This window comes from Phycodurus eques, chromosome 7 (genome assembly GCF_024500275.1).
Source record: "Phycodurus eques isolate BA_2022a chromosome 7, UOR_Pequ_1.1, whole genome shotgun sequence".
NCBI classification, from domain to species: Eukaryota; Metazoa; Chordata; class Actinopteri; order Syngnathiformes; family Syngnathidae; genus Phycodurus; species Phycodurus eques.
Genome location: NC_084531.1, coordinates 24,748,931 through 24,762,511, shown reverse-complemented (window position 1 = coordinate 24,762,511; position 13,581 = coordinate 24,748,931). Strand labels below are relative to the sequence as shown.

General features: G+C 41.9%; 1 protein-coding gene across 4 annotated transcripts in view; it reads left to right on the top strand.

Moving 5' to 3' along the window:
• hip1 (huntingtin interacting protein 1) overlaps positions 1-13,581 on the top strand; it is a 48,831-nt gene that overhangs the window by 20,661 nt on the left and 14,589 nt on the right. For 3 of the 4 annotated variants that reach the window (XM_061682628.1, XM_061682627.1, XM_061682629.1), the window contains exons 4-15: positions 443-585; positions 746-802; positions 2,640-2,720; positions 6,996-7,072; positions 7,839-7,900; positions 9,579-9,719; positions 10,258-10,315; positions 10,443-10,518; positions 10,771-10,914; positions 11,215-11,312; positions 12,060-12,132; positions 12,282-12,465. In XM_061682628.1, the coding sequence (XP_061538612.1) occupies positions 443-585; positions 746-802; positions 2,640-2,720; positions 6,996-7,072; positions 7,839-7,900; positions 9,579-9,719; positions 10,258-10,315; positions 10,443-10,518; positions 10,771-10,914; positions 11,215-11,312; positions 12,060-12,132; positions 12,282-12,465 (1,194 nt within the window). Of the gene's footprint in view, positions 1-442; positions 586-745; positions 803-2,639; positions 2,721-5,367; positions 5,538-6,995; positions 7,073-7,838; positions 7,901-9,578; positions 9,720-10,257; positions 10,316-10,442; positions 10,519-10,770; positions 10,915-11,214; positions 11,313-12,059; positions 12,133-12,281; positions 12,466-13,581 lie in introns of those variants that run through there. The other variant, XM_061682630.1, reaches the window with a different exon arrangement.

The following is a 13,581-nucleotide window of genomic DNA, read 5'->3' as shown; positions in this document are numbered from 1 at the left end:
TTACTGGTTCTACTGGTTTAGATGCAGTGTTTAGTTGTAGTTTGGTGACACTATCATGAGCTAAAGGAGCTGCAGTAGACTATTTATCCTGACAAAACTAACACCACTGCTGTTAGATTTGTGATTGGTTGAGCGAGTCATTTTACATTAGAAATATCTCATGGCACACCACCAATCAAAAATGTCAATACGGAAATTGATTATCTCATATCAGTTTCCTCAAAAATTTACAAATTTACTGAGTGTGAAGTCCGGGCCTGTTTATTTGAAAACAATAATAATAATACATTTTCGGACAAATTAAGGAAAATTGGATGATTTCCTGCAGCACCCCTGATGCTCTTTAACACGGCACGCAAAGGTGCCATGACACCCAGATTGGGAATTGCAGGTTCAGAGAAATTATTCTGCATTTGAAGCTGTTGGTCCTTGACTGTGTCACCCTGCATCTTGGGGACTCATCATGAGAAAGGTGCCCACACTTTCTGGGCAGCCGTCAACCGGCTCCCTCTCTCCAGCAATGCGGTCCTTTGCTGGAAGTTCTGCCACGTCTTCCACAAACTGCTACGAGACGGACATCCAAACGTACGTAAAGACAGCATCACTTTCCACCACTATATTTTCCACTATGAGTTTCACAATTAATGCCCACAATTTCCTCTCAAATTATATGTAATCAGTCACCCTTTTCATTTTGGAAGCTAACCTTCCCTTATTTCCTCTGTGGTTGCTGCCACCGTTCCAGGTGATAAAGGACTCTATGAGGAATAAGGCTGACTTGACTGATATGAGCAGGATGTGGGTAAGGAGGCTTACGCGATTGTCTGTTCCCATCACAGCAAGCACCTAGTGGAATATTAGAAAACTGTCAAATAATAGGTAGTGTTGCTAATGTAAGCATGTTGTTTGCTTCTTTAAAAAGTACTGTAAATCAAAAGTCTAGAACCAAAATGTACATCAAAACATCTCCAGCATTAGAGCGCTAACACTTCCTGGGGTGTGACCACAATAGCAACGTGTCAAAGGTAACAACAGCAGTTGCCTGCAAGATGTAATTAACAAAGTAGTATCTACAGTACTTTAGGTGTAAAGTGACAGACTTGGCATCATGTGTCCGCACTTAGTCACACACGCAGATTCATCCTCTGGCTTATTTAGAGTACAGACTCGCTATTAAGTTATTCTATGTGTGATCTGCCATTATTTTAGGTGGATAACCTACAACTGCTTTGTTAGGACTTTGGGATTTGAGCCAATACAACTGTTGAACTTCCTTAACAAAATCAACACGGTCAATTATGACTATCCATCCTTCCATTTTCTGTACCACTTATACTCACTAGGGTCGCGGGCGTGCTGGAGCCTATCCCAGCTAATTAGAGTTAATGGTAAGTTTATTAAATGAAAAACATCAATAGGATGCATGTCAGTCTACTGGAACCACATACAGGATATTAATTATCCATCCGTCCATTTTCCGAGCCGCTTCCCCTCACTAGGGTCGCAGGCGTGCTGGAGCCTATCCCAGCCATCATCGGGCAGGAGGCGGGGTACACCCTGAACTGGTTGCCAGCCAATCACAGGGAATATACAAAAAAACAACAATTCGCACTCACATTCACACCTACGGGCAATTTAGAGTCTCCAATTCATGCATGTTTTTGGGATGTGGGAGGAAACCGGAGTGCCCGGAGAAAACCCACGCAGGCACGGGGAGAACATGCAAACTCCACACAGGCGGGGCCGGGGATTGAACCCGGGTCCTCAGAACTGTGAGGCTGACGCTCTAACCAGTCGTCCAACGTGCTGCCGGATATTAATTATATTATTGAGATTAATAAACAAAGGAAAAATTATTGGCTCTGCCACAGAGATTGTCATTGTTTGTTAATTCTCAGTGCAACTAGTCAAACCATCTAAACAATCTCCACAAAACCTTGTTGAGGGGTGTTGGTAAGGGCCAAGAAAGAAGTCATTTCATTTTGCTTGGCGATTTCTTTTTTTCCCCAATTTATGAAATTGAAAGTGAAGAAATGCACATATTTTTGAATTTCTCAATGATGAATATTCTTAAATTGAAGCCAAATAAAAGTGTACATTTGGGTGCTTATCCAACTGAGTGCCATTGTATTATGCGCTTCAGTTGGAAAAAAAGGGCAGAATCGTTGTATTGAATTGTCTTGCATGGTACTACTTTCTCCTGCAGTGTTTATTCCATTACTCAGGTGGATACAGAACCTCTTATTCCTGTTGTGTAATCACCATCGGCTCGGGAAATAAGGAGTCTAGTTGGAGTACAGTATTTCAACTATCCATTCTCAGCGCGAATATATTCTCTTCTTAAGCTAAGAGCAACTTACCCAGCTTCAAAGTTAACGGATTCCCTTTCAGTTCCAGTAAAGTGGAAGGACGGAATACTTTGACTTACTATTGTTGTAGTTCTGCCCCACCAGGGGAAGTTGTTCACACTTTGAATTTTAATTAAACACTGGCTTTCTCCTAAGTGTCATCTAAAATATCCTTGTCTTCTTTGGGCAGCCAACTTGCAGGCTTTCCAAGAGCAGGGGATACTGTTTCTACCCTTGGCCATGTCTAGAAATGTTTGACTCCCTTTGTGATTCACCCTCTTGTGCCCACAGGGTCACCTGAGTGAAGGCTACGGGAAGCTCTGCAGCATCTACCTCAAACTGCTCATTACCAAAATGGAGTTTCACATCAAAGTGAGTTGGCATGGCCTATAAAACCAAGCGAGAGTCCCTAATCACTCATTAGCTTTGTCTCAAGTCTCTTTTTATTACCATCGTTTCTCTGCGGGGCATGGGTGGGTCTTCTTAGAACACTGGCTGTGATACTAATAGCTTCTCGTGTATCTATAAAATGAAGCTTCTTTTAATGGGGCAACTGAGATGAGTGGTCGATCGGGTTGGGCACCGGCAACCGATTGGAACTGGGACAAACATTTGGGTTCTCCCGGAATCGTTCAAATATAAAAATGTCCTAGTTTCGACACCTACGGTCCACTGACCCCAAAGAAGAAAGTGTCAAAAACCAACAAAGAAGAACATGCACGAAGACATGCTTGTGCCCAACAATGGCGGGGAACAAAAGTGTTTCTAACTTTGTTAAAATGAATGACCAGTTGCCTCAGTGCAACACTTGGAATAATATTATATTCTGAAAAGAAGGCTTTCGCAATGTATAGAAGTCTGAAGTGCTCCATCCCGCTCCGAGCCTACACCACGCGGAATTTCAGTGAAGTCCGTTGAGTGAGTGTGAAACAATAAAATATGTCTATGCCTACATTGAGGCAGCTACCAAGTTAAACGGGGGTTACAAACACTCTTGCACTGATTATCTTAAGCGTTTATTTTAGTCTTCAAACGTAAGAGCTGATGACAGACACAAAAATAAAATGTAAATTATTTCACTTCATTAATTCATTTTATTATGTCACAATACAAGCTTAACATTGAGCTAAAACTTCACCAAAGGTTAAACTACAAACTTTACATCACAACGAATTGGGCCAAAATTCACATAAACGTCTCACAGTATCACAAACACTAACCTTGTACCTCATCAGTGGGTAGGTAAAAGAATCGTCTTACAGAGCATTTGATTCGTTCATTACTCTTTTTCATGCCTTTGCGTTTTTCTTTCGTTTTCACCAGTGTTATCTTTTGTGCCAAAATGCTGAGTTCCGGTGCTTACCGTTCAAAATAAAAGGCTACATGTTTAAAACAGGAAGTCAAGATAAAACTTGCACATATAACCCATTTGACGTGATAAAACTGTCCTAAATAACTATATTAACTAGGCTATATTTAACTTTTATCTGAAACATTAATTCATTAATATTAAGTCAATTGGGTTAGTTATATATACACGTTGCCATTTAATTCATAGGTTTGATATTGATACAGGTTATAAAGAACCCCGAGTCAAATGTTCATTTTAGTCTATGCTGCGGGCTAAGAAAATGGATGTTCATAATTTGGACATCCCTTATTTAAACCATGCAAACCTTTTTGACTCAGCCCCCTAAAAGAATCTGAATCAAGAATGGTTTGGAACCGGAATTGAAATGAGAAGCCGGAATCGCGACAGAAATAGCTCAAATTCAAACAATGCCCAACCCTAGTGGTAGATTAACTGAAAATTATCAGAATCAGAATCAGAATCATCTTTATTTGCCAAGTATGTCCAAAACACACGAGGAATTTGTCTCCGGTAGTTGGAGCCGCTCTAGTACAACAGACAGTCAATTTACAGAACACTTTGGGGACATAAAGACATTGACAAAAAACAATTGTGCAAAAAGATGCAGAGTCCTCTAGCACTTAGAGCAGTTCGAACGACTAATATTGCAATAGTCCGGTGCAATGACCATTGTGCAAAGGGCGCTGAGACTTCAAGGAGTGTATGCGGTTTAAAGTGACTAGTAGTCCGATCATCTGGGACAATGTTGGTTGTGCAAATGTTACAGATACTCCTCAATCAGTGTGCAAATGGAGCAGATGCTACTCTGGCATGAGTGGCCAGTATATGCAAATAGTGCAGCATGGTGAGACAACTACAGTGAGTGCACGAGTAATACGTAATTGGCCCCACAGAAATGTGGCAACGAACTCAAGTCAAAAAATTTCCAGCTTGTTGTAATGGAATTATAGGTTAGGTGTTTAAGAAGTTGATCGCAAGAGGGAAGAAGCTGTTGGAATGTCTACTAGTTCTAGGTTGCGTTGATCGGTAGCGCCTACCTGAGGGAAGGAGCTGGAAGAGCCGGTGACCGGGGTGCAGACGGTCCGAGAGGATTTTGCACGCCCTTGTCTTAGTTCTGGCAGCGTGCAAGTCCTCAATGGTGGGTAGGGGGGTACCGACAATCCTTTCAGCAGTTTTGATTGTCCGTTGCAGTCGGAGTTTGTCCTTTTTTGTAGCAGCACCAAACCTGACTGTGATGGAAGAACACAGGACTGATTCGATGACCCCTGTGTAGAACTGTCTCAGCAGCTCCGGTGGCAGGCCGTGCTTTCTCAGAAGCCGCAGGAAGTACATCCTCTGCTGGGCCTTTTTGAGGACGGAGTTGATGTTGGTCGCCCACTTCAGGTCCTGAGAGATTGTAATTCCCAGGAACTTGAAGGTCTCGACGGTTGACACAAGGCAGCTGGACAACGTGAGGGGCAGGTGTGGCGAAGGATGCCTCCTGAAGTCCACGATCATCTCTACCGTCTTGAGCCTGTTCAGCTCCAGGTTGTGTCGGCCGCACCACAGCTCCAGCCGCTCCGCTTCCTGTCGATATGCAGACTCGTCACCGTCCTTGATGAGGCCGATGACAGTGGTGTCATCTGCAAACTTCAGGAGCTTGACAGTCGGGTTCGCTGAGGTGCAGTCGTTCGTGTAGAGAGAGAAGAGCAGCGGAGAGAGGACACAACCTTGGGGCGTCCCAGTGCTGATGCTGCGTGTGGATGAGGTGGCCTCCCCCAGCCTGACCTGCTGTGTCCTGCCCGTCAGAAAGCTGTAAATCCACTGGCAGATGGCAGGTGAGACGCTGAGCTGGAGAAGCTTGGTTGAAAGGAGTTCAGGGATGATGGTGTTGAACGCTGAGCTGAAGTCCACGAACAGGATCCTCGCGTAGGTCCCTGCACTGTCGAGGTGTTCTAGGATGAAGTGCAGTCCCATGTTGACTGCATCATCCGCAGACCTGTTCGCTTGGTAGGCAAACTGCAGGGGGTCAAGCAGGGGACCTGTGACACTCTTGAGGTGGTCCAGCACGAGACGTTCAAAGGACTTCATGACCACAGATGTCAAAGCGACAGGCCTGTAGTCATTCAGACCAGAGATTGCAGGTTTCTTGGGGACTGGAATGATGGTGGAGCGTTTGAAACAGGATGGAACTTCGCATATTTCCAAAGATCTGAGTGAAGACTGGAGCGAGCTGGTCCGCGCAGACTTTGAGGCAGGATGGGGACACATGGTCCGGTCCTGCCGCTTTGTTAATCTTCTGTTGTTTGAAGATGCGTCTCACATCCTGTTCATGGATGGTTACCGCAGAAGTCAGAGGTGCGGTTGTGGTCGCGGGTGCGGCCGGGTGGGTGTGTGGAGTGAAACTGTCCTTTTCAAATCTGCAATAGAAGGTATTCAAGTCGTTGGCTAGTGTGCTATTGTTCTCAGCTTGGGGGGATCGTCGCTTGTAATTAGTCAGCGATTGGAATGCATGCCAGACTGTTTTTGAGTCGTTCGCGCTAAACTGTTTTTCCAACTTTGCTGCATAGATCCTCTTTGCAATGTTAATTTCTTTAGTAAGCTGGTTTCTAGCTCGATTATACAGGGCCCTGTCCCCGCTCTGATATGCATCTTCCTTAGCTTGGCGAAGCTGCTTAAGTTTAGCAGTGAACCACGGCTTGTTGTTGTTGAATGTCCGAAATGATTTTGTTGGTACACAGACCTCTTCACAGAAACTGATATAGGATGTGACAGTGTCCGTATATTCATCCAGGCTGCCAGCTGAATTTTTGAATTTGAATTTTCAAATGATTACGGCCCTGATTTTCCCCCCTTTCAATACAGTGTGAAGCTTTGGAGGAGGGGTTTAATTTGTAGCACATAGAAGTATTCGCTTCAGTAATCTAAACAATATAAACAAATGTAATTGTGAAAGTATCCAGTATATATCCTATAAATTAAATCTATGAATCTCCTATAATACAGTATGAGATATGACTGTACTGCATGTAGTAGCATGTCAAACAAGTTTATACTTGGTTGAACTGTCATGGCATTTATTAGTTTAATGCTAAATCTGTAAAGTAAATCATTAAACAAATGACTAAGGTGTCAAATCAGTGATAAGATACTTCACCAGGTCTTCAGTGTTGGATAATGCACAGTTAATAGTAATAATAGTGATTCAGACGTGTGTGTGTGTGTTACAGGTAGACCATAGTGTGCCATGCATCTTATTTGAGTTTCCACCTTGCTTGTGCTGTCTTCTCTTTCAGAACCCTCGGTTCCCCGGCAACCTGCAGATGTCAAACAGACAACTTGAAGAGGCAGGAGAAAATGACGTCAACAACTTGTAAGTAAGGCGAGCTGCTGCTACACTTACGCACTGGACCACCAAATATTGAAGTCACAAGGCTGGTTGACCTTGGTTTTGTTCAAATGTTCCCCATATCATTGAAAATGGAAATACGATTCATCAGTTCCAGGTGTCATCTCTTTGCCATTGTAAAACTAACAATATGCATGTACCATTGTTGCAGAGGTGATTGTCAGGGGAGTTGAACAAGTAATTGCTAATCTTAGTAAAACTTAAAACGATCAGAAAACCGTTTAAAACACCATTACCTTTGAATACCCGTTTCGGCGATTATTATTTTCGTTACCTTTTTCTATTTTGGCTGGACATTACTGATATGGCTTAAACAACCGGACAAAGCTAAAGAAAACACTAATAACATTATGGACTTGGAGGCAGGGGATTTCAATTAATTGAGGTTTCATCTCGTCCTGTTTTTGTATCGGTATGTTTTTCTTAGTAAACTGATTGGTCTGTAGCTGCCGCTGTTATATGACCGAACATTCTTGGGAACTTAAATGTTTTTTCTAAACTACATCATGCTGATTTGATGCACAGATAAAAATATTTTAAAGATCCAATGATGCGTCCGCTGTGACTGTGGGTGCAAACTCTTGTGAGGAATTGACTAAGTAAAAAGGTGTGTTTTAACCAAATATATGTTGTATGTAGTACATACTGTATATTTCCTATAAAAAGAGTAAAACGGAAACTTCAGATTTTGTTGGTGTGTAAAATGTGTTTCTCTGTGTCTGCTCCCCAGCTTTCAGTTAACAGTGGAGATGTTTGATTACCTGGAGTGTGAACTCAACCTCTTCCTTGGTGGTAAGCGTTTTTGGACTGACGGTGCAATCAGCTGTGAACACACATTCGCTAGGGCACAAAGTTCATACCTAGGCAGACAGGAAAACTGAGTGATAGAGTTCTAATGGTGTACCAAAATAGACACTTTTACCATAAGGGCAGTGATGCATCTGATTGAGTGGTTACAGACTCTGTTGTTGCCGGCGTGAGTCATCATAGGTGAATGTCTCTCTCACTATACAGACATGGCTAAAAATAGCTGACGTGACCAGGAGCTGAGAGCAAATGCTGCGAAAGGTGCTCTCCTCCACTCCTAAATGAATCGAAGGAAATTACATTCTCTGTCTTTTTATCGTGGCCTTCAGTCTGCATCCTGCGCATTGTATTTTCACACACCAATTAATTTACATTTTGGCCTCTTTCTCAACAAATCAACATGGATAGCCACTCCAAGAATTGTCTTGAGCGCGAGAGGTGTTTCTAAAACATTTTCCCCTCATGCGGCTACGATGTAATGCCAAATTTGAATACAGCATGTGCACGTGACAATCATTAGCACTGTGGAAACAGAATTGTTGCATTGTTCACTAAAACGCAACGCTCTTGAGATTTTTCATGTTTAATTCGTGCCACTCCATTTTTAGTTTAAAATGCAAACCACAAGGCTTGAGAGTGTAGCTGAAGCCTTCAATCTCAGTTCTAAAGTATTTCTAAAGTGTTTCATCATTCAAGGTTTGAGAGGGTAGCGCAATGTCTGTTTTTTGAAAAAAGAAAAAGGAAGAAAACAAATCTGTGTTTTTGAGTTGGTCATGCAACAAGGTTCTCAGGGCTTGCCTTTGGGAATGATGTTTGAGGGGTTTAATGATTGAGGGAGAGTGAGGTAGGCAAACAAGCCTCTGTTAGGGTTGAAACTGCTGCTGCCTCTCTCTTAGATTATTTTTCATACCTTTTTAAGAAGGCCTGATTGGGTAATAAGTCAAACCTAACAGGGATACTGGCGCCTCCTTCTTAAACTAGCATAATGTACAGTAATGACCCTTACTTTATGACCCCCAAAAAAGTCTCTGTACTTATTTCAAATAATTAAACTAATGGCATTGGTATTGAAAATCTTACATGACTGTTTTTATAAGTACAAAGTCTGTGCTACACTAATTTGTGATTTTTGTTTTGTTTTTGTTTTATGATGTGGGCATCCCTTCGGTCATTCTTGCCACAAATAAACACCCCTCCAAAAGTGTTAGAGCAGTCAGGCTAGTTCCTTTATTTCGCTGCAGACTGAAAGCATTTGAGTTTGACATCAAAAGATGAATATGAGACAAGATCAACACTTCAGCTTTTCTTTTCAGGTATTTATATTTTGGAAGATAGCTTGACTGTTTGAATGCACCCATTTGTCGAAATGTATTATTATTTTTATTTTTTCATGAGTGCGAAAGTGTTGGAACATGTGATCTGTGTTTTGTTGCTCAGTTGTCTTATTACATTGTTCATTCAAACATTAAATGGCGCCGTACGTCTGCTCAGTTTCAGATTTTGGTTTTGGGTTTACATTTACAGTAGAAGGTGTAACCAACATGAACACCGGAGAGTTGTCGATGGGATATAAGCAAGTAATTGTGAGGTGAGAGAAAATGTAAAAAAATCAATCAGAGCCACTGAACAACTGTGTCTGTGTTTCTGTGTCCCTCTCTCCCAGTATTTAGCTCATTGGATATGTCTCGGTCAGTGTCAGTGACTGCTGCAGGCCAATGTCGTCTGGCCCCGCTCATCCAAGTCATCTTGGATAGCAGCCACTTGTACGACTACACAGTTAAGCTGCTGTTCAAGCTGCACTCATGTGAGTAACACAACTCTGCTACTAAATCAATTTGAAAAATATTGAATTCATTTATTTATCTATTAATTTAACACTCACTGATAATGTAAATCAGTGAAGACTTTTTAATTATAGGAATCTTGGTGATTTACAGAAATAAATCACTTAATTTAAATTGTTTTACGTCACACTTATTGTCGAAATCGGAAAAGTCGCAAAGTCAAATTAAACAAAAGTGTGTCTAAATTTGGTGAAGGACCCAGTGAGACCTGTCGAAGCAAAGGGATGGAAAAGCAAATGTGGGATTGCCGATGGTTGTACAATAGGATTTTAATCAATGAGAAAAAAATACAATCCAGCTGCCACTAACGTGAGCTGACAGAATTCAAATAACATGTTTGAAACCTGATCCTCATTTAAATTTGTGAATGCTTTCTTGCTATTGCTTGAACAATGTGGAATACATTTTATAAAGTTCCTCTGTATCATCTCTTTTAAATTCTCTCAATTGATTAAAAATGCCCTTCTAATCTGACAACCTGTGTATTTTTGTATGCAGGCCTTCCAGCAGACACTCTCGAAGGCCACCGAGATCGCTTCCAGGAACAGTTTAAGAAGTATGAATGGCCTCTCGAGCCCAAACCCAAAACCTGTCGGTCACAATGTCACTGCATGCCTACAACTGAGCTCTGAGCGCTCTGTTCAAATGTCATTCTTCCGCTTTTTGAATCTGTTTTATTGCAGGTTGAAGAGTCTGTTTTATCGCTCCAGCAACTTGCAGTACTTCAAGAGGTTGATTCAGATCCCACAGTTGCCTGAGGTGAAGATTAACCCAATTCCCCACCATCTCAAACTACGGACAAAATTATTGGACAATCTGGCCATTGCAGTACTACAGTAGTCAAATGTTTACTTGTAGTTTATCCTATTCTATCAATTGGTCGTGGAAACACTCTTTACGTACTGTATGCGAAGGCAAATGTACAGTTTGATTTCTGTCTTTTTTTTTTATGCTAAAAAGGCAAAATGTTTTTTAAATAAATACCACCGTGGATGAAATATTTCTTCGTAGAATCCACCAAACTTCCTGCGTGCATCTGCCCTGTCGGAGCACATCAGCCCTGTAGTCGTGATCCCCGCAGAGTCGTCTTCCCCAGAGTCAGAGCACATGGTGGAAACTGACGACCTGGTGGACACAGACCTCCCCGTCATGCCGGTAAATATAAGACAAGTCTCTGAATGGAGCCATTTATCTGTAGGATAATATTTATGTTCTAGAATCCTACTTCATAAATACAGTGCTCTCGGCAGAAAAAAACCCAACTGGAAATCAGGAATGCGTGGACGATTTTAATTAATATTTCACGTTTACTGAAGACCTATAGAGCCGATATAACATCCCAAATACTAGAAAAAGTTGGTTTGGTAAAATGTTTTTTTTTGGGTTTTTTTTTTACAATTTGTTTTAAATTAAATCCACTTTAGCTTTTTATAGCTTGTGGTTTTGATTGCTTAGGTTCCAGTGGAGACAAAATTTGATGACCTGTTTGGAACCTCCGCTGCAATTGATCCCTTCAACTTCAACAATCAGAATGGGATGCGGAAGGATGATAAGTACGTCTTGAAGACATTGTATACAAACTTGTGTGAAACAGTTTTAAAAAATGAAAAGTCCTTTGGTCATGTCCTATAGTTAAGCACTACTTAAAATGTGTACAGTACTTATCAAATGTATTAGACTACCTCCATATGTAGTGCTTATACCACAGCTGCCCTAAATTAACAGCATTGGTAATTACCAAAATAATTTAAGTCAATATACGAGTATGTAGATGCTCTTTAACCAAAACAATATTTTTAATAGTAAATAAAAAGAAAGTTACATATATAACTACAGTTCTATTAATCCCAAATGACCGCCATGTGAGTGTCATTCAGTGCTTTTCAGCACCGCCTTCTGGCGGTGAGCTGGAATGAAATAGAACTATTGTTCTTTGAATTTTAAATTGTACTTTTTTTACACCAAATTGATGGTAGTGGTGTACTGTACATGCATTTAAATGTAATCCTTCATGCAAAAAAATATCAGTGTAAGCAAAGAAAAAGTGTCACTGGTGATATTCTTTTTATTTAGATCCGGTCTTAAAATTTTAAATGCATAACTTTGACTTGAACCGAATGCTTTGAGATTGTGTTATTAGCACACGGTAAGTAATGTATGCCTCAATACTAACTCTTTACAGATGACCAGAGATCTTTTGTGCGTTGATTTAATTGATGATAAATGCGTTTTCATTGTTCAAATTTAGAAATACGGTTGGAGCTTTTGATTGACAGGCACTGTCTTTCGCTATTCACCAGAGACCGGCTGATTGAACAGATGACAAGGGAGATCCAGATCCTTAAGGACGAGTTGGAATCATTCCGATTAGAGGTAAAAAGGAAAACAATCCCCCACTATCCATAATTTATTTTAAGTGCACTCTTAATGAATTTCTGTGATCAAACGTATTTGTTCTTCATTTCCTTGATCAAGCGAATCTAATTTAAAAAAATTTCACCCTCCCTCTTTCCTTCTGCAAGAGTGGGCGATTATGTCAGGCCTTGAGGGGCCGCGTCAACGAGCTGGAGGCAGAGCTAGCAGAGCAGAGCCACCTGAGGCTACAGGCAGCAGGGGAGAGCGAGTTCCTGAAGGCTGAGCTTGACGACCTGAGGAGGGTCAGAGAGTACACAGAGAAAGAGCAGCGGAGTCTGACAGAGATCGAGAGTAAGCCCTCCAGCCCATGTACCGTATTTTCACGGCCATAGGGCACACCGTATTAAAAGGCGCAGTCTCTGTTACGGGGTCTATTTCTGTATTTAACACATACATAAGGCGCACCGTATTATTGGGCGCAGGTATGCTAAAACATACGCTAGCTTAAAACATACGGTAGCATGCATGCACGCTAAAACAATGTTTTTAAAAAGGCAGCGAGAGCAAAACTGAGTTTGGTTTTACTTTATTGAAGTATTTAACAATGTACTCGCGTTATTTTTTGATCAATCCTCATCCACAAATCCATCAAAGTCCTCATCTTCTATATCCGAAATGAACAGCTGGGCAAGTTCTCAATCAAACACGGCAGGTTTGAGTCAGTCTCGTTGCCGTGCGAAAGCTGGAACAACAGTGCAAGCAGACACATTAGCCAAAGCATCCACAATCCATTCACAAATTGTGGCGTAACTCGCCCGGCACTGCCTCCTAGTCTTAGTAAAGCTGTGTTTGCCATCTGTCATCCATGGCTCCCACGCCGCTCACTTCACTTTGAACGCCCTGTTTACACGGATGTCCATCCTGGAATGATGGCAAGCCCAGAGTTATTGCACTCAGTGGAATGGTGACTTGAGACGCTTCTCCCGGCTGTTCTTTGCTCATTAATCCATTGCTCGAGTTGGTCTTCCAACTCCGGCCAACTCGTCCTTGTTTCCGGGTTTTGTTTTTCTTTTTTTTCCGCGGAAACTCAGCTTCGTCTTCTTGTCTTGGCTAAGCTCGTTTTCCTGCTTCCTCCACTTGCGAACCATGGATTCGTTGATCTTGAATTCTCTCGCAGCTGCTCGATTCCCATGTTCCTCCGCGTAACTGATAGCATGCAGTTTAAACTGTGCTTCGTAAGCGTGTCTCTTTGTAGGTGACATTTTCGGGGGTCCTTAGCCAAACCGATGTTGTTTTTCACAATGCAGACCCCGGAAATGCTCACAGTCAGTCAAGCGGTTAATAAAAAAAAAAAATACACCCCGGCGCTGTATACCTACTGGGGGTGTGGTTTTAGCGTCCGACTTCACGCACCCTTCCCCTGTCCTCAGCCACAGCCGCTTTTCCTCTGTAAGCAGCGTGTCGGCA